The sequence below is a fragment of the Astatotilapia calliptera genome, chromosome 8, assembly GCF_900246225.1.
Source record: "Astatotilapia calliptera chromosome 8, fAstCal1.2, whole genome shotgun sequence".
Classification (NCBI taxonomy): Eukaryota; Metazoa; Chordata; class Actinopteri; order Cichliformes; family Cichlidae; genus Astatotilapia; species Astatotilapia calliptera.
Genome location: NC_039309.1, coordinates 500,192 through 519,376, shown reverse-complemented (window position 1 = coordinate 519,376; position 19,185 = coordinate 500,192). Strand labels below are relative to the sequence as shown.

The window sequence follows — 19,185 nt, the reverse complement described above, 5'->3', positions numbered from 1 at the left end:
TTTCTGCATCTACGTGACATAAAATACGACAAACGGTGTATTAAAGGTTCACATGAAATAAAATCCTTACAGTCCATAACACTGTTCATGGTTTAATTAAAATAATACATGTAATACATAGTTACCACATATTAAAACTCTTTAACGCTGAAGAAAAATGTATTTTAATATGACTGAAAACAACATTATCATTATTGTGATTTAAAATGTAGAGTAAAATATAAATGAATTAATATATGGAATTTTAAACAGCCCAGCTTCAAACAACACAGGTTACTATTTCCGGTCTGATCGTCGGAGCCCAAACGGTTAACACCTGAGTCCTGTTTCTGGCCAGCAAATCACAGAGAGCCTCTCTCATGACGTCACGGGGGCAGATAAAAGGGAAAAGCAGAAGAAGGCGCAGTCCGCTGATGATCGGACGCCTCAGAGAGAGATCGGCGCGAGGACAGGTGAGTGTAACCGCTTCTTAGCGTCGTTACCTGATTATTAGAACAACCGTCAGGACCGAGAGGTTTATGGGGACCAGAAAGTGAGTTCCGGTGTTTAAACTGCTGTAAATGCCAAACTGATCGCTAACATTACGTCATGATTTTGGCTGCAGCTGCTCCATTCTGCACCTGCGTAACGACCTAGTAGAAAAGCGCTGTATAAGAAGCAGTCGTATGACGTCATTCTGAGCCAGCGGTCCAGTCAGAAAATGCCGTTTATGCAGGCAGCAGCTCAGACTCTCTGATCACATGCTTCTGTGATTATTGATTATCACAGATCAGCACACAGTCATCAGACTGAATCTGACCACGTGATCCTCACAGCAGAGTCTTCTTCTTCCTTTTCAAATCAAACAGGACTCAGTTTTATTTGAACCAAAGAAGAAGGAAAAATTCTTTCTTTTCAGTGACCCACGAACGCACCATCCTGACACTGTGTGTGTGTGTGTGTGTGTGTGTGTGTGTGTGTGTGTGTGTGTGTGTGTGTGTGTGTGTGTGTCAGACCATGCTGTGTGTGTTGGTGTGTGTGTTGTTTCTCTCGGCTCTCGTCCACAGCGGGCCAGCCGTCAGCAGAGCGTGGCGCTCCGATGACCTGCAGCAGGAGCTGGACCCTGAAGTGGACATGAACATTGTGAGTTTCCATCACCTTTGGAACATTTGGTCGTGTCCAAATTCATGGGCTGCATCCTCCTGAGGCCGCGTCTGTAGGCTGATTACGTCACAGCGACGCGCTGTGTAAATCGGTTTGGCTGAGAATAAAGTCACAGTTTTGACACAGCTGAATAAACATCAAACAGAAAACTATTTAAACAGAAGGTGAGACGGTCGAAGATTTACGCCAGTGTCCTGTTATATTTTAGATAGCAAGGAGCAGACGGCCGAGTTTATTAAACTCCACCGAGACAGCGGTGACGCTAAGCAGAAGGCTAGACCGTCCTATTTCACAGCTGCTCACTTCCGGCCTACCCGACCTTCTGAGGACCCGGCCCACGTAGACCGCGAAGGCCGGGTCCTCAGGAGGATGCCGCCTATAAATTTGGACATGTCTTTTGAGTGAACCTCTGACACAGGAAGCTCTAAACCTGCAGTTCCTCCAGCGTGCACCGAGGCTCCAGTAGTCAGTCTCATAGACTCCCATGTTAAAACTTTACTTCCTGTCTGGGCGGAAGCATTTCAGTCGCCATGCTGCGATGTGTTCGGGTTCTCTGCTCCTGCTCGCTGCTGTTTGTCTCAGAAACTTCATTGAAACAGTGTAATTGTTAGAGCAGCGTGCACTCTGACCTCACTCTGACCTCGTCGTTACAAACCATGTTTAATATGAACGCCAACAACAGGAACGGGAGCTTCATGGCAGGAAGTGAGGAAAGGGTCTGCGGGTGTTTCCAGGATGTCACTGTCATCTCTCTGTCCTTTCACAATAAGAGCCCTGACTCTTCGCACAGTGGCCTCAGTTGATGGACTCTGAACGATGAGCTCAGACTGTTTGTTCACTGCAGTCGCTGAACTCTGACCGTCTGACTCATCAGGCTGTAGGAAGACATCAGCTGTAACTGTTGACCCGTGACCCTAGGTTACCATAGCGATATGGATATGAAAATCTCCTCGTGATGTCCTGACAGAAATGAGTCGGTGTGAGCGCCGTCTCAGATTCATGTCAGAGTCAGTTTGTAATGCTGACTTTGATAAACGCTCGCAGCATTTCTGTGTAGCTTGGACACTCGGGACCTGGCGTCATCACGTTGTCATACAGGTGAGCTGTTTGTACTGAAGCCTGCCTTCACCTGAGCTGTCAGACACACCTGTAACTCTGGAAAGAATCAGAGAGATGCAGCTGATGGAGCTGAGAGCAGCGTGGAGGACCTGACGAAAACTCCCTGACCTTTGATTGGTTAAAGGTGAATGAGCTGGTCTCTGTGCTGCAACAGAAACACGCCTTCATCAGGTAACCTGTAACTTTGCACCTGCAAACCGCCACGCTGGTCTGCAGTAAGTGGAACGTAACCAACCAATCACTGATAATCACTGCGACTGTGCATTGATTGGTCAGTCACATGACTGCAGCTCTTGCATTTTAGACAAAGTAAACTTTGCAGGTCACGGGCATTGAGATTGCACAGGGTCTTTTATTTTGAAATTTCACAGGGCTCTCAGCTGTTTCTGACTTTAATTTCACATTCAGCGGATACACTGCAGCGTCATCACATCGTTTAAAAGAAGCAGCGTCCTGCGGTGCACTTGTGTTAACGGTCAAATAACCTGAGAAACGAGGCGAGCGCCAGTGATCTGAGAGACAGGCGACGGCTGGTATCCAAGGAGACGGCTGATATCCAGTGAACATCTCGGCTCACGTTACTAAGCCCCGCCTCCCCACACAGGGAGGAGAAGTTTTTCAGAGACCGCACTTGGACCCAGGTCCCAGTTGCGGGTCTTTGATTCCCACATCATGGTCTTGCAGGCACAGCGTCAGGTCATGTGATATGTCGTGTTTATTTCGATTTTTCTTGTCTCTGCTCTGTAGTTTTACACACTGACCTCACTGTTTGAAACGTCCACATTAACGTGTGCGTGCGTGTGTGCGTGTGTGTGTGTTCAGACAGAGATCATCCGGAGGTGGGGTTACCCAGCAGAGGAGCACCAGGTGCTGACGGAGGACGGGTACATCCTGGGCGTGAACAGGATCCCGCGGGGACTGAAACCCTCCAAAGGTCAGGCGGAGGCTCTTCCTTCTCTGTGAGCACATTTGGTTACGGTGCAAACAGGAAGTTTTGCCATGTCATCGAGCTTCACTTCCTTTTTACAGCAGTCCTGATGAACTTTGTCCTGAAGTGATTCACGTGATCTTTCGCCTACATTCACTTGACCTTCCTCTTCTCCCTTTAACGTCATGCTGGGTCTGAATCCAGATGTGGCTCTGTAGAAACCTGGCGTCTGTTCCTGGCAGGTTTGATTTGACGGTTTGTGGTGTCCTGCAGGTGTGAGGCCGGCGGTCTTCCTCCAGCACGGTCTCCTGGCTGCAGGCAGTAACTGGATCACCAACCCACCGACCTCCAGCCTGGGCTACGTGCTGGCGGACGCGGGCTACGACGTGTGGATAGGAAACAGCCGCGGAAACACGTGGTCCAGGAAACACCGCACGCTGAGCCCGTACGAGGACGAGTTCTGGAGGTTCAGGTACCCGCCCCGCTGTCCTTTCACCTGCGCAGGTGTCAGCGAGCATTAACATGACAGAGCTCTGGTGTTTGTCTGTGCAGCCACGATGAGCTGGCTCTGAAGGATCTTCCAGCTGTGGTCGACCACATCCTGAAGGTGACTGGCCAGGAGCAGATCTTCTACATTGGACACTCTCAGGGAACCACCATAGGTGCTTTTACTTTGAACTGCGGAGGTCCTGATTTCTGTCCCCAACAGGCTTCCGTACATGGAATTAATCTTCTCTTCGTTTCCAGCATTCATGGCGTTCTCCACGCTGCCAAAGCTCGCCAGCAAGATCAGGCTGTTCTTCGGATTGGCTCCTGTGGCCACTGTCGCCTTCACGGGCAGCCCCATGGCCAAACTGTCCTTCCTGCCCGACGCCGTCATCTGGGTACGAACCAGTCACGTGACCACCAGCTAGTCGTGTTCTCGTCGTTTGTCTGATCGCCGTCACATTTACAGAGTCAATAAGCTTTGTCTTGTTGTTTCTTGTGGCCCCACAGGACCTGTTTGGGAGGCGGGACTTCCTGCCCCAGAGCGCGATGATTAAATGGTTGGCCGAACACGTGTGTGCGAAGCATCTTCTCAGCGAACTGTGCGGGAACATCTTCTTCGTCCTCTGCGGCTTCGATGAGAAAAACCTCAACATGGTTCGTGTCTCGCTGGGAAGCAGGTGGTGACCGAACGGGCACACCTGGACGTTAATCAGAAACATCTGAAGTTTTCTGAAGATAATTAGAGTCAGAGCTGTTTGTGATGAAGGCCACATGGCTGTGTTTCAGACTCGGACTCCGGTCTACACCACTCACTGCCCGGCTGGGACCTCAGTCCAGAACATGATCCACTGGTCCCAGGTAACACACACACACTCATACCTGCCTGTGAGTACATGTGGGGACCTTGATGTTGCTCTGCAAATACAGCCCACAGTGTGTGTCCACAGTGTGTGTCCACAGTGTGTGTCCACATGCCACCTCTTGGTTTGTGTTTAATGTTTTTGGTTCAGTAAACGAGAGCTCATTTGAATATTTCATTTTGTTCTTTGAGAAATGCTCACACGGATTATTATTCATTGCTTTTAATATTGATTGGCTGAACCTGGGTCACATGACCCTGTTCTATATTTAGTACACTATTATTGGTACTTCTGCAGCACAGTGGTTAACACTGTTGCCGCACAGCAAGAACGTCCTGAGTTCAATTCCACCTTCAGGCCGGGGTCTTTCTGTGTGGAGTTTGCGTGTTCTCCCCGTGTTTGCGTGTTCTCCCCGTGTACTCTGGCTTCCTCCCACAGTCCAAAGACACGCAGTTAGTGGGGATAGGTTAACTGATGAATCCAAATTGCCCATAGGAGTGAATGTGAGAGCGATTGTGTGTTGGCCCTGCGACAGACTGGCGACCTGTCCAGGGTGGACCCCGCCTCTCGCCCTATGACAGCTGGGATAGGCTCCAGCGACCCTGAAAAGGATAAGTGGAAGCGAATGGATGGATTATTGGTACTAATTTTTGTAGCTTTCATTCTGCTCTGGTGTGCCTGTACATGGGGCAGGTGTTAATAAAGTTTCCTGTATTCAGGCCGTCCACACAGGAAGACTGGTGGCGTTTGACTTCGGAGCAGCAGGAAACATGAAACACTACAACCAGGTGAGTCCACAGCACAGCAGGGACTCCTACAGACTCTGAAATGTCACCTGGTCCCTCGCTTACGGTCTCCGTGTCCTCCTTGTGTCCCCTCTGCAGTCCACTCCCCCCGAGTACCGTGTCCAGGACATGAAGGTTCCCACCGCTCTGTTTTCAGGGGGACAGGATACGCTGGCGGACCCAAAAGATGTGGCAGTCCTCCTCACTCAGGTGAGCATTACCTACGAGATTTATTCACATTAGGCGATGATGGAGTACGGTGGGGGCGTGTCCTCGAATCTGATCATTAATGAAACAGGTGGAGGGGCCAGCCCGGATAACAGCTGTGTGTCTGCAGGTCCCTAACCTGGTGTACCATCAGCACATTGAGCACTGGGAACATCTGGATTTCATCTGGGGGCTGGATGCTCCGGAGCAGATGTTTCCTGCTGTGCTGAAGCTGCTGCAGGAGTACCGATAGAGGGCGAGAGCAGCGGACGCCGCCCGCTGCAGCGTGGTTTATGGTTTTATGGAGACTGAGTTTTGACACTTCTTCCTGCAGCAGGATGTTTCTGTCCCGCCCTCCCTGCCTGGACCTGTCATATCACCTGCAGCTTTAAAGGCGATCGAAGCACGCTGCTGCATGTTTAAATGAACAGTCACTCTGAAGCGTTTTCATGGACCGCGTTCTCCTGCAGTTTGACTCACTTCTGCCGGGAACCAATGAGAGAGCAGCGTTGTCACGCTTCAGGTAACTATTTGTGTCACAATCTAACATTCAGCGTGTGAACAGGTCGCACGGCGAGCCCCGGGGTGCTCTGCTCAGAAGCAGCACGTCGGGTTGAATGTGTAGGACCAGAGCTGTGTGTTGGTCAGTGCAGCTTCTTTTTGCTACTTCCTGTTTTTAGCATGGAGACACTCGTCCTGAGGACAAACTGTGAAAATGTGGATGTGAGAATAAGAAGTGAATCTGCAGTTTCAGTCACCTGTGTGCGTTTTTTAACTTGCTGTGTAACCATTTTTACTCATTATGATGGTGTTTCCTAAATAAAACCATTTTACAACCACAGCTTGTTTTCATTCCTCCTTTTTTGTCTGACAGCTCTTAATTTGAAAGTTTTAGTAGTCGTGACCTTTACCATGGAAATCTGAAAGGTAAAGTAAAACAAACAGCTGGAGAGTTTCAATGTAGTTTACAAGTTTATTCAGAAATAAAAATGTTACTTTGAAATGTTTCATCACCCGCTTCATTTCATGTTGACACTTTAATTATTATTATACCTGTTCGTGTAACAGTCCCAAAGCACACCTCTGCTGACAGTATAAGAACTACAGATAAACGGCGAGCTCTCAAATACTGTTGCCTAGCTTAGCACAAAGATTAAAAAATGAGGCAAAGCTATTAGCAAAATGTAACGTAAAGATGGGGCGAGAATTTCTAAAGTTTGTTTTTTCTTTTTAGTTGATAAATTGCAACATTCAGTTAATTTTATGTCTTACAAAACAAGAAAAATGACTGTTAGCCTAGCTCGGTACAAAACCTGGAAGTGGAAACTAGCTTGTAGCCCGACAGGTGAGTGGTTAGCAAAGAAAACGCTGCATGCTAGGAGGTCTCTCTGAGATGCTAGCATCGTCAGCATAGAAGGCGGAGGAATCGGGTGTTGGCGCCCCCTGCTGTCCGCATGAATGAAAACTTCATTCCGTCTTCCTCAGCATGTTGATGATCTTTTGGAACTTGAGTCTGGTGGCAATGTCCAGCGGGGTTTCTCCGTTCTGTAAAAGCAGACACACGTGTTATCGGGTCACGGAAAGCGTCTTGTCACGGCGTGCTGGACGTCTGTACGCACGTTATTCTTGATGTTGGGTTTGGCGTTTCGTTGCAGCAGCAGAGGAACCAGGCGATGACTTTTTCTCTCACAGACGTAATGAAGAGCCGTGTTCCCCTTCTGCACACAAAACACCTTTTTACTGTCAGGAAGTGGCCTGAGATTTTCAAATTAAACCGCGTTAAGCTCCTGTTCACGCACGTAGTCGACAGCGTCGACGCTGACGTCAGTGCTCAGCACGGCCTCCATCAGAGCCACGTTCTTCCTCTGTTTCTGCAGCTGCAACACAGAAACACCGGTGAGCAGATCAGACTGTGCTTTACCTGTATGATGTCACACTGAGAGAGACTGCTGATTGGCCGTACCATGATGAAGTATCCGAGCAGCAGGATGGGCATCAGGATGGTGATCATCAGATAATCCAGCAGTGAGAACGTCCTCTTGGAGGCGTAGTGGAGACACGTCCTCTGTTTCTGATGTGTGACACACACACACACACACACACACACACACACACACACACACACACACACACACACACACACACAGATCAGTAACACAGCTCGCTAACCAACATGATGACATCATCAGGGAAAGGCACCTTATTGGTCAGCTGGCTGTTGGCCTTGTTGTCCAGCAGGTATGTGACCGCATTCAGGTGACCGTGGCGGCAGGCAGCAATGAGGGGTGTGTCCCCGGTGTGCACCTCCTGAACATTCAGGTGGGCGGGGTCATTTTTCAGGAGGAAGTACAACTTACGGACGTCGCCCTCGTACGCTGCCTGGCAGGCCGGCTGAGGAGGAATTACATGAGTTAAGCTCCTTATCAGCTGATCAGGAACAGCCCGGTCCGTCCAGTTTTCCGCTCCTATCTCACTCACTCAAGCTCCTCCCCTTTTAAGACCGCTTTCTTCTGATTGGCTGATTCTCAACATGTAAAAAATTAGATCCCACCAGTTTCTCATTATTATTATTGTTATTATTATTTCAATAAAACGATTGTGTAACATTTGCTATCTTGATTTCTTCTCATTTTCCTGTTTTTGGTAGTTTTCTGAATATTTGCAGTCATTTTCTCGCAGTGTGTTGCAGTACTTGTGTTGCTGTGATATCCTTGCAGTACTGCAGTCATTTTCGTGTCTGTCTTCATATTTGTTGTCGGAGTGACGCCAGGTCATTAAACTTCTACCTGTCTGTTTGTTTCAAGTGAAGCTTTACCTGAAACTCAAGTGTGTGTGCACGAGAAATCAGCCCGAACCGGAAGAGCGCGCATGAGCCTTTCGGAGTAAAGAGTTAAAACCAGGATTAAACGTGTTTGTTTAGCAGAGAAAAGAGGGAAACAAAGCGCGCTCTTACCTCCGAGTAAACCATCCCCATGACGGCACGAACACACCTGAGCACGTCATGGTCCGACACGTCAGCAATAACACATCCGGATCCATTTTCAGAATAAGAGTCTCTTGCTGTTTCACTTCATTCAGTTTATTACTAAACACACCAGAAAACGTAGCTGAGTCTGGACGGCTTCCCGTTTCCACGTGACACTCGGAGGGCGCGCACGTGATCTCATGTGGTCTTTTCTTCCCAACAGAAGAACTTTTGCTTCATTGTCAGACCCGGTGCTTTTATTTTGTAGGCTGCAAAGAGAACTTTGTGTACTTTACCTGCTGATGTTGAGACATCAGAAAGAGCCCGAGGCACAAAGGAGGAGGAGCAGGAGGAGGAGCCGGAAGAACAGACAGGCAGGTAAACTCAGAGCATCACCAGGCGGTTTGAATGTTTTCATATGAAATCAAACTTGAAAACATCAGCAGTGATTATCAGAGTCCAGAAGAGGGCGATAAACATCCGCACACACCTGATCACAGGTGCTCTCGGACCCTCGCTCTGCACCGCTCCACTTCCGGTGAGACCCGCTGTGATAAAGGCAACATGTCGAGCTTTAAAGCAGCTCTGCTCAGAAACATTTGAAACGGTGTCCTTTATTCTGAAAGAGTCTCACCTGCTGTGCTGAAGGTGTTTCGGATGGTTTCTGTTGCTGAGGCCCCGGATGTTCTGTGATGGATGTCTGTCACAACCAATCTGTTCGCGTCATTATTATTGATGACATCATTTGATTATGTTTGCCGGGTCTCTGTCTGAGTGAGACCTCCCGCTGTTCTCCTGCTCTCTGTGGGGGCTTTCTGCGCATGTGCACAGAGGTCACACCCGCCGCGGTGACACCGTAAAGTGCGAGTGAGTCATCTCGATCTCAGAGACGATCTCTGCGGCTACCATCTCCGCGGGTAGTTGGTGTGGAGCGGCGGCATCCTCCGGAGCTTTCATCCGTTTCTCACATCTGTCCCGCAGCTGGACCGGTCCGCACCGCCCTGGATCCGGTTCATCCTCCGCCGCCGGGCTCCATGTGTGATCGCGGGATGCAGCCGGACTGCGGGCTGAACGCCGACACCGAGCCGGTAAATCAATCATTTTCTTTATCGAGCTGATCAGGACCTGTAGACGTCATCATCAGGTGAAAGCAGCTGTTTCCAGATGTTTTCATGCTAAAGTTAAAACAGGGCTGTCTATTGGTTCCCCAGCAGCTCATTTTTAAACCAATCACTAATCAGTGAACCTGCTGATCAGCCTTTGGTTTATCGATAAATCTTGTAATGACATGTTGAAGCCTTCAAACTTTAGTTTGAAAGTCTGTGACGTAGCAGATAAAGACTGTCAACTTTTATTTTGAAAATAGAGACTCAATGAACCCAAAACAAAGAAATAAAAGTTTAATTTTTAATTTCAGTCACTGAGCTTTTTTAAAACAAGCTTTTATTTTGAAAAATAAATCAATTAATTGATCTGCTAATTGAGGTGTGTCCAGCTGTGACATCACAGCAGCCTGAAAGCAAACCTGTGTTTAGGTTTACATCTAGATTTAAGGCGCTCACAGACATGTCCACCTTAAATCACATGTTTCAGGGGACTCCATGCAGGTGTTCACCTTTAAACACCTGCATGGCATCATCATCATCGTCGTTGCTGTCAGGTTACCTCAGGTCGTCTGCAGGTGTCGATGTGTCGCCGCTGGCTCGTCAGCACCTGAACGATCTGAATGAGGCCGAGCTGGTTCAACTCGTCACACCTGCGTTACAAGCACTGAGTTCTGATTGGCTGACGGAAACGACGCCGACAGGTCTGATGTGTATCAGCTGATGTGAGCGGAGTCAGGAGCAGTTCAGTTTGATCCTCAGACACAGAGACGAGTTTAACTGGCCCAGGTGGAGGTGAGTCCCTCGTAACCTGCGACAGGCTCTCTATACCTGCCCATGAGGATCCCCTGGATCAGGGCCTCCTCTCCTCCAGGTGTTCACCTGCTGCAGGTGAGCCTCCAGAACTGATCCAGAACTGCCGTCAGACCAATATGGAGGACTTTGAGCTTCTGCTGAGCGTAATGGTAGGATGGACAGTTGGTGGGGCTGGAGTCTCACCTGTGAATGGTTATAAATGAAAATCGGGGCGAGTTTGTTCTTTCGAAGCACTTCCAGCCAGGTGCAACTGTTGCCACGGTGACAGTGGCGTGATCAGAGCTGTTTGTTTGGACACAGAAGCTTGTGAGGAGTGGGAGCTCGCCTTGTCTTCATCGGTTTAAGAGCGGCTGAGTCACCTCATGGTTAGTCGCTGGTTGCCACGGTAACTGTGGACCAAGCTGAAGGACAGGCAGGCATGATGATGATGATGATGGTGATGAGGGGCTGATGGGAAATAAAACAGCTTTAAAGGAACATTCCCCCCATATGTGGCGTTTCAAAGCTGCTCATCTTGTTTTTCTGTCTCCCCCGCAGTGAAGCATCATGGGAGGTGGCAGATGGACGAGCCGGCCGTGGGCCGACCAGTGACACGCACACGCTGAGACACACACACACACACACACACACACACACACACACACACACACACACACACACACACACACACACACAATGGAACAAGGCTTCAGCTTAAACACATTGGTAAGTACTGAGTGTGTGTGTGTGTGTGTGTTTTACTGATGCTGTGGGGACCCACACGTGTTCTTGTTACTCACAATGTGGGGACAGAAAAACACGCATCATAACAGCTTTACAACACAACAGTGACACGACTGCCAGCACGCGCTGAGGTCTACAACGACTGCATCATTTTACCTGGATGCTGAAAATCACGTCTCTTACTTTATTTTTGTCATTTAATTATTTAACTAAAAATGAAATAAAATGAAACGAGTGTGATTAAAAAAGTGAAAGAAAAAAAAGAGTTGTAATAAAATAAAATTACATATAAAATCAGAATCAGATTAGAATAAAATTAGAAGTAAAAGACAAAATGCTTCCTGATCAGTAAGAACAAAGTTTTATATAAAACATCAGATCAAAGGTGAGACAGAGTGGGGTTGTTTCTGTGTCGGCTCGGTGCACAGAGGTCTTCTTATTCTCGGCGCTCCGACTGGCGCCGTCATCTTAATGAGCTGAGCAACAAACGCTGCATTCAGGCTCCCAGCGGGGACGGGAAATCTCAGTTTCCTGCCTGAAAAACACATCAGCTCAGCTGTGACGCCATTCAGAGTTTTTAATGTCGGCTCCTTTAATGAGTTTCGTGTCCTTAAGCTCGTCACCTGCTATTAAACAGAACACACTTTTAAAATCTTTCACTGAGATATTTTATTTTACTTAGTGGTCGAGCCGTAGAGAAAGCCTCCTCAAACCCGGGTCTCTGAGGGACACGGGTCTCTGAAGGGTCGTTCTGAGCATCGATGACCGTTCCAAACTGAAATCATTGGTGCTCATGTTGATGTTTTTAGAGGCTGCTGCCATCTTTGCTCTTCTCTGACAAACACTTTCTTCCACAGAAGAAGCTGGCAGCAGAGCCCGACTACACAGACGTGTCGCTGACGGCGGCGGAACGCGTCCGAGCGCTGGGGAAGATGGGATGCTGCGTGGAGATCAACGAGGACATCGCGCCCAGACGCTACTTCCGCTCGGGCGTGGAGATGGAGCGCATGGCGGCGGTTTACCTGGAGGAGGGCAGCCTGGAGAACGCCTACGTCCTCTACACCAAGTTTATCACGTGAGGCTCAGTGGCGTTGGGGGCAGGGCTGCTTGGTGTTTCGCACAGCATGTGATGTGACGGCCGCTGTCTTTCAGTCTATTTGTAGAGAAGCTGCCCGCTCACAGAGACTACCAGCAGTGCACTGCCATCCCCGAGAAACACTTCATCATGAAGGTAACAATCGTTATGAACTTCCTGTTTTATTTTGAAGACGCTCACCTGCCTGCTCTTGAGCCACTTCTACTTCCTGTCTTTGTTTGTTTCCCCACCAGCTGCAGACAATCACCCAATCAGCCTGTGTGTTATCACTCCCAGCTTCCTGTTGCTCAGGTTGTTGCTCGCTGTGCTGCAGCTTTCCCCTCACCTCCTCCTGTAAGTGTTTTAGGTCGCTCCAGCTAGCAGCTGTTAGCTTCCTTTGGCCTCTGATGGCTCCAGGTAGCTCCAGCTACATCCAGCTAGCTCCTGCTGCCATGCTGGTTTAAAATCTGGCTCGATGGTTGTAACTCATCATTTGAGATGTGGTGGTTTGTCCTCAGATGTCGGTAGATATTCTCCAGGCTGCTTGTCGTTAGCAGTTTGTGGACAACACAGTGGCAGTTAGCTTCTGTTAGCGCTATGATGCTCGTCTTTCTCAGAGCAGCCTTCAGTCTGTCGCTCTTGTCTGAGTTGTTTTCCACGCTAGCAAATCTCCAGATCTGTGGGCCTGTTTCTTGTTGGTACTTAACAACCTTTGGTGCATCGATTCTGCCCATGAAGAGGCTTCAGCTGAGGCTTCAGGCCAGACTAACCATGCACTGTTTATTTTTTTAATCTTGGGATGTGGTGGAGTTTTAAAAAGTCAGGCTCAGAGTTGAACCAGGATTAAACGCTGTGCACTGCTGACACAGATCTGGCTCATACATCGAGTCTGTGGTTTGTTAGCAGGATGATGGAGATGTCACTCCACATGTTTAACACATGAACAAGTTTCCAGATCTCCTGCTCGATTTGTGCTCGGGGATGTTTCGACTGAGATCCTGTTGGCTGAAGCTGGTGGGCGGGGTGTTAGTGTTCAGGTGAGAGTGTCTGGTGGGTTGGAGCTGAGACAGATACTTGTTCGTTAATCAGCTGGCTTAAAAGTGCCGTGTTAGTCGCTGCAAGCAGGCTCGCCGCCGTCGTGTAGAAACATCTGTCCTGATGCTGAGCTCACGCTTTCACGGCTGCGTCAGAAAAGTCACGACCGTTTTTATCATGGTAGAAACACGAAAGTTTTCATCCCTGGAAGATTCTAGAAAACTGATCGTGCAGCAGAAACATCAGGAAACATCTGGAACTCGTGCAGTTGCCACAGCTGGAGCTTAAAGAGCAGAAACATAACAGCTGGATTTCACTGAACTTTAAAAGTTGAATTTCTGGGTATCGGTCTGTGAGATGGCGGGCGAGGGCGACCATTTCCGCCCGTCTCGTCGTATTTGTTCCTTCCTGTTTTTGTTTTGAGCGCGTGTGTCAGCGTTTCCTTGGTTTATTCTTAAATGTGATGTTTCTAAGTAGGCGACACAATGGTGGCTGACGTAGTTAAACTCGTTCATCGGTGTAAAGTTGGCTTGGCTGGTGGAAGACGTTTTTATAAGTGGTCGCTGGACGTCGCTGGAAACGTGTCCAGTCCTTAAACCAGACTTCAAATCTTTGTCTTGTTGTTGTGGCTGTGAAGGACTGCCTCCATCTGGCCCCTCCCCCTCATCACGCCAGCCCTACATCATGAATCCTCCTGAGTCCAGGTGGACCCAGAGTGACCTCTGTAAAGTCACACTCGTACATTTATGCTGTTTTTGGTGCTCCAGCTGCGGTTCCTCAGGTGTTCCTGCTGTAGAACCACACCTGGTTCTGGTCCTGGTGTCTTTGCTGTGACCTGTTCTGTCTATGCAGAAACTTCAGGAGGTGGCGTTTCCCCGTAAAGACGAGCTGAAGAAGCGCCTGGAGGAGAAATACAGCAGGGAACACAGCGAATACCTCAGAGCCCAGGTGAGTGAGTTTTCACAGTATTGATAATTGATCAGAGGAGCGCTCGGTATGGGAACGATCCAGGGGAACGGCCTCTGCGCGGTGAGTCCATCCCACCTGTCTTTCAGGTGAAGGTTAGGGTGTGACACGCCTGTCAGAGGTGACCTCCTACAGTGATGTTCAGACTAGTAGTCGTTTATTTTAGGTGAACTCGCCGCAGCCACCTGTACGAGCTCATCTTTGTTTCCTCAGAGCCAGGCGGCGGTCGTGGTGCACGGGTGTGGCCAGCAGCTGCAGCAGCTGTCCCTATTGGACGAGGACAGGAGAAGGTTCCTGCTGCTGGAGGAGGAGAGGCAGCGCGTCGCCGCTCTGCGACGCATGCAGATTGAATCGGAACAGTTTCGCTACTTCGAGGACCAGCTGAGACGCCAGGAGCTGGCCAATAAGAGAGGAGTGGAGGCGGAGCAAAAGGTAGCGTATTCTTCATAGTACAGGCTTGAGGAATTTCTCGCTGGCTTAATCTTCTCGATGCGGAAGCTGCGTCGATGTTTTGTTTCATACTGCAGTGCCTTTGGCAGCAGGACAACCTTCATGTACGGACCTGCCTCGTCCACAGGGAGCAACACTAGCTAACGTTAGCCAGCATTAGCTTACAAAGAGAGTCCAGTAAATGACCGGCTCAACACAAACTAACACTCGTGTCTCATTTTGACGTTAGAACTAGCTAAACGCTAACCAGCTAGCTGGTGTTAGCAGGGAAGCTAAGGTCGACCAGCTTTACACTCAGGATTAAACTCTAACCTGACTCTGAGCTAACGTTAGCCTGCCTACTAACAGATTAGCTTGTGAAGTACTGGTGTACTGTAATACTGGCTCAGACTACCGAGTACTGTGAGTACTGTGTAGTTTGACTGTGTCTTTCATGTTTGTGTTGCAGGTTCAGACCAAAGTGCCTGAGGTGACAGACGGCTCCCGTCTGTCCCAGCAGCCAATCAAAAACAGCATACGATCCCTGGGGGCAGACCCTAACAGAAACAGACTGCCTGCCCCTGTGAGCCAACCCGCCGCCACGCTGGCTGGAGTACAGAGTCAGTACACAGTCACTCCGTTTACCTGCGTTTACTGCGTACCTGTCGTATGCGGTGCAAAAGGTTCAATCAGACCTCCACACAGACGTTACGCCCTCTTAAACCAGGTGTGTTTGTGTACAGGTGAGAGGGTGGAGGGCCTGAGGCGAGTCCTGATTCCCAAAGGGCTGACTCAGAGTTTCCTCTCGCTGGCCCGGTCAAACACGGCCAGAGGAATCGAGACCTGCGGCGTCCTCTGCGGACAGCTGGTGAGCGAAACGCACGTCCTGTCCCGCCCTCACCCATTTTCAGTCATATACCACCAGCCAAGCCCCGCCTCTCTCTCATTCTCAGACGCACAACGAGTTCACGCTGACTCACGTCGTAGTCCCCAAACAGACCGCCGGCCCGGATTTCTGCGACATGGAGAACGTGGAGGAGCTGTTCAGCTTCCAGGATGAGCATCACCTGCTGACGCTGGGCTGGATCCACGTAAGCATGCAAGCTGGGGGGAGGGGCTTGGAGGAGGTCCTGGAGCTCCATGATTGGCTCTTGTAGAGATGCAGTTAACCTTCTTCGTAGCAACAGCAGTTTGTGAGAACAGAAACAGTGCGACACTAAAATAAACTGTAAGGTTACCCGTCTGGTTAATGTCCTCACAAATGCCTCACTCGGGGCCTCTTTTGGTGAGTGGTTTGGTATCAAGTCCCCACAAGTACTGTAAGCGAGCACACGTTCCTGAGAAAACCAGCGTTTCTCCTTCATTTACATGATCATATATCACCATGGAAACGGTGCCTGCGGTCGAGCAACAGATGAGCAGAGCGAGGGAGAGGTCTCACTCTGCACTCTCTCACCCTCCACGCGTCACTTCAGTCTAGGGCTGCCACGATTTGTCGACTATCAAAATCGTCGACGACTGATTTAATAGTCGACGTGTCGTTTGAAGCTTTGTAAGATCCCAAAAGACGCAGGAATGAGTAGCAGGATTTAAGAGTGTAATAACGGACTGAAACAGAAGATGGCAGCACTGCATGTACAAGGATGCCAGCTGCCGTTAAACCCCGAAGAAGAAGAAGCTGTGTCCCAGAATTCATAGCGCGGCCCAGCTCAGTTGTCAACAATGGCGGCAGCTAGTTAGCTTTAACTTTACTCTTATTATTCTTTCTGGGTCACAAAATAAACATTTAACATATTTTCAGGCGAGAATGTAGCTGTGTAAACCTCAAATATCTGCTCAGTTTATCAGGACACCGCATATTTTCAAAAGCGCTCCGACGTTTTCGGAGACGTCTGTTACCCACTAGCTCGTTAGCTAGCCGGGGGCTAGGTCACTAGCGCCGTGAGAACACCGGACTCCCGGCAAATTGTTTTCAAACCCACCGCTGTCTTTCGCTACTCAGGTTAAACATGATATATGAGTCACTTAGATAACTTAAAAATGTTGTTGTTTGGCTTTTTTTTTAGTATTTTATTTGTTCCTGAGTAAATCGGTTTGGCTGAGATTAAAGTTATAGTTTTTACACAGCTGAATAAACGTCAAGCAGACAGCTGATTATCAGAAGTGTGAGATGCTGGAGAATTTACTCCGGTGTCCTGTTATATTTTAGATAGCAAGGAGTTTATTAAACGTCACCGAAACAATCTGCAAATTTCATTAAAATTATAATATAATAAATAATATAATAAACTATCATCTTGTCTTTATTTTTAGTTAGCACCTTACACACTTAAAGCTGTAAGCTAATGATAGTTATAGAAGAGCAGATGCTGCTGGTGCAATAAGCTGTAGTTTTACGTCCAATGGATGATGATCTGATTAGTCGACTAATCGCATAAATAATCGGTGACTAGTCTACTATCAAAATAATCGTTTGTGGCAGCCCTACTTCAGTCAGGGTTGTAGTTCAGTGTGTGTGACCTCTGACCTCTGTGTTCAGACTCATCCCACTCAGACGGCCTTCCTGTCCAGCGTCGACCTCCACACTCACTGCTCATATCAACTGATGCTGCCGGAAGCCGTCGCCATCGTCTGCGCGCCAAAACACAACGAGTAAGTCTGTCACTGGAGCACGCATGTATGCCGATTTCCCACGAGGCCTTTCAGCCCGCTAATGTCGCTCCGCCTGTCTCCCCCCCAGCACAGGTGTGTTCAGGCTGACCAACCTGGGGATGTCCGAAGTTTCTGCCTGCAAGCTGAAAGGTTTCCATCCTCACTCCAAGGAGCCGCCGCTCTTCACGGTGAGACCCTCGCCGAGGTCGACCTCATTGTCAGGATACCGCGTCCTGTGTTCAGCCCCGACTCTGAATCACCTGTAACCCGTCCTCTTTTGTCCCCTCAGGTGTGCAGACACGTCGTGTTCAGGGACTTGCGGCTTAACCTGCTGGACTTAAGGGTTTAGACAGGAAGCACTGGCAGACTTTTATTCTGAAGAGGAAACTGTGAACGCACCGCCGGTGTTTGCTGACACGTTGTGATGTCAAATTTACAGGAAACTTTTAACACTTTTAATTTTTGGTGTTTTTGTTGTTGTTTGTTTTGTTTTTTTGCTGCTGAGCCACTGCAGATGGGGGGGTGATCTCAGGCCAGTGAGCTGCTCTGATTGGGCAGTTAATAAAAAGCTTACTGAGACCTAACCTCAGCTGATGCTGCCGTCACAGCAGCGCTGTGAAAATGGCGTCTGCAGAGACCCAGATTGTGCCAAGTTCCAGCGTGGGCCAAGCTCCCGTCAAGGCGACTGCCAGCGAGCCGTTTGAGACGCAGTTTGATGTTTTTAAATGAAAGATGGACTGGGAGCAGACGTGAGCGAGTGCCTCGCCTGGAAAACGTGAACGTTGAAGCGTTGGCGCTCTCAAGGACGAAGTCTCTCCACGCTTCACTCAGACTAAAAATGACCTTTAACCGCCACAGCTTAGTTTCAGTGCTGAAATCCTGCTGCCATCTCTGACCCTGAATGCCTCGCGCGTCCACCTCTGAGCTTAAAGACAGGAAATCCTGATGTGGATTTCAGAATAAAACCTGAAGCTGCGCTGTCACCTGTGCAGTGTTTGCCCCGAGTCCTGCCTGTCAGGCCGCACCCGTCCTGCTGGGCCGCTGATCGCAGCGCTAAGGCGCCCCCGGTAGTCACCTGATATCCACCAAGCTTGGCTGTGACCTTACTTCCTGTTAGGCAGCTTCCCTGACACTCTGATTGGCTGTGGCGGTTCAGTCTTGTGAGGTTTGGTCAGAGGTGAAAGTCATTCTTTGAGCTCTTCGCTGCTGCAGATGTGAAACTGTGAGGAGACTCTTAACACTCTGTCATTTTAGGCGAGACCGTTCACGCCATAAGCTACTCTGACCTTTGACCTCGAGTGGGGTGCCATGTAAGGGGTGGCAGACAGCAGGGGGCGCTGCAGGCTCACCGGTGTGTGTCATGTAACGCTGGCTGGCGTGGCGCTCACAGCGGGCCCTTTTAAACTTCTTGCAGATGAAATTATTTTCTGATGTTTCTCTCGTGGTGCGTTCAAAGCGCCCCGCAGCTGGAGGACTTCTCAGTGTGTGCGCCAGCAGATGTTTTCTTGTTGAGCTGTTGTGTGACTGTTTTTTGCTGATGACGTTTTGACAAACTGTGACCTGACTGCTGTTTTTAACTTTTTGGTAATAAAACACTCTGCTGCTCTAGCACCTGTATGTGTCTGTTTTTTGATTAAAAGTGTCTGAAACTGATCGCTCCACCCACCCACTCTGATCGCTCCACCCACTCAAACCCAGACTGCTCAGATCTTTAACTTCTCACACAAACTTGCTTTGAGAGGAAAAAGAAAGACGCAGTACCATCTTCAGGCTGACGCTTCACTTTGTTTGGAGGATTTCTGCACTCTAACTGCGGCTCTGTGGGACAGAAACTAAACGGTGGCGATGGTTGGAGCCCTCCTGCTACGAAGTATTCGAGCATTTGGTGTG

General features: G+C 49.1%; 3 protein-coding genes across 5 annotated transcripts; 2 read left to right on the top strand and 1 right to left on the bottom strand.

Moving 5' to 3' along the window:
• Nucleotides 1-344: 344 nt before the first annotated feature.
• On the top strand, nucleotides 345-6,372 carry LOC113027912 (lysosomal acid lipase/cholesteryl ester hydrolase-like). Its single transcript, XM_026177741.1, has 11 exons — nucleotides 345-452; nucleotides 994-1,122; nucleotides 3,085-3,196; nucleotides 3,464-3,662; nucleotides 3,743-3,852; nucleotides 3,938-4,074; nucleotides 4,187-4,333; nucleotides 4,466-4,537; nucleotides 5,259-5,327; nucleotides 5,424-5,534; nucleotides 5,662-6,372. Exons 1-11 carry the CDS (start codon nucleotides 360-362, stop codon nucleotides 5,782-5,784), a joined length of 1,302 nt encoding a protein of 433 aa, XP_026033526.1. The 5' UTR covers nucleotides 345-359; the 3' UTR covers nucleotides 5,785-6,372.
• Nucleotides 6,373-6,490: 118 nt separating this feature from the next.
• Nucleotides 6,491-8,562, bottom strand: ankrd22 (ankyrin repeat domain 22). Its single transcript, XM_026177742.1, has 6 exons — nucleotides 8,485-8,562; nucleotides 7,731-7,922; nucleotides 7,495-7,602; nucleotides 7,331-7,408; nucleotides 7,151-7,249; nucleotides 6,491-7,076 (listed from the first exon to the last, which is right to left on the bottom strand). The coding sequence occupies exons 1-6, from the start codon at nucleotides 8,503-8,505 to the stop codon at nucleotides 6,999-7,001; spliced, it is 576 nt and encodes a 191-aa protein (XP_026033527.1). The 5' UTR covers nucleotides 8,506-8,562; the 3' UTR covers nucleotides 6,491-6,998.
• Nucleotides 8,563-9,532: 970 nt separating this feature from the next.
• stambpl1 (STAM binding protein-like 1) lies at nucleotides 9,533-18,903 on the top strand. 3 transcript variants are annotated; one of them, XM_026177738.1, is made up of 12 exons: nucleotides 9,533-9,584; nucleotides 10,953-11,120; nucleotides 11,996-12,213; nucleotides 12,291-12,369; nucleotides 14,101-14,196; nucleotides 14,428-14,646; nucleotides 15,113-15,263; nucleotides 15,387-15,511; nucleotides 15,597-15,734; nucleotides 17,183-17,295; nucleotides 17,384-17,483; nucleotides 17,585-18,903. In XM_026177738.1, exons 2-12 carry the CDS (start codon nucleotides 11,091-11,093, stop codon nucleotides 17,642-17,644), a joined length of 1,329 nt encoding a protein of 442 aa, XP_026033523.1. In that variant the 5' UTR covers nucleotides 9,533-9,584; nucleotides 10,953-11,090; the 3' UTR covers nucleotides 17,645-18,903. The 3 variants fall into 3 exon arrangements, with proteins under 3 accessions (XP_026033523.1, XP_026033524.1, XP_026033525.1); XM_026177739.1 differs by lacking the exon at nucleotides 9,533-9,584 and having other exon boundaries at nucleotides 17,389-17,483; XM_026177740.1 differs by lacking the exons at nucleotides 9,533-9,584; nucleotides 10,953-11,120; nucleotides 11,996-12,213; nucleotides 12,291-12,369 and adding an exon at nucleotides 12,377-12,567.
• Nucleotides 18,904-19,185: the final 282 nt, after the last annotated feature.

What these genes read in the sequence shown, in the direction of transcription:
- LOC113027912 (XM_026177741.1), top strand. Translation starts at nt 360, where the DNA reads ATGACGTCACGGGGGCAGATAAAAGGGAAAAGCAGAAGAAGGCGCAGT. An exon ending in TGCCCGACGCCGTCATCTGG is followed by an intron (nt 4,075 to 4,186) that starts GTACGAACCAGT and finishes GTGGCCCCACAG; the next exon opens with GACCTGTTTGGGAGGCGGGA. An exon ending in ACATGATCCACTGGTCCCAG is followed by an intron (nt 4,538 to 5,258) that starts GTAACACACACA and finishes TCCTGTATTCAG; the next exon opens with GCCGTCCACACAGGAAGACT.
- ankrd22 (XM_026177742.1), bottom strand. Translation starts at nt 8,505, where the DNA reads ATGGGGATGGTTTACTCGGAG. An exon ending in ACAGCCAGCTGACCAATAAG is followed by an intron (nt 7,603 to 7,730) that starts GTGCCTTTCCCT and finishes GTCACACATCAG; the next exon opens with AAACAGAGGACGTGTCTCCA. An exon ending in TGCTCGGATACTTCATCATG is followed by an intron (nt 7,409 to 7,494) that starts GTACGGCCAATC and finishes TCTGTGTTGCAG; the next exon opens with CTGCAGAAACAGAGGAAGAA.
- stambpl1 (XM_026177738.1), top strand. Translation starts at nt 11,091, where the DNA reads ATGGAACAAGGCTTCAGCTTAAACACATTG. An exon ending in GCGTCCTCTGCGGACAGCTG is followed by an intron (nt 15,512 to 15,596) that starts GTGAGCGAAACG and finishes TCTCATTCTCAG; the next exon opens with ACGCACAACGAGTTCACGCT. An exon ending in TGCGCGCCAAAACACAACGA is followed by an intron (nt 17,296 to 17,383) that starts GTAAGTCTGTCA and finishes TCTCCCCCCCAG; the next exon opens with CACAGGTGTGTTCAGGCTGA.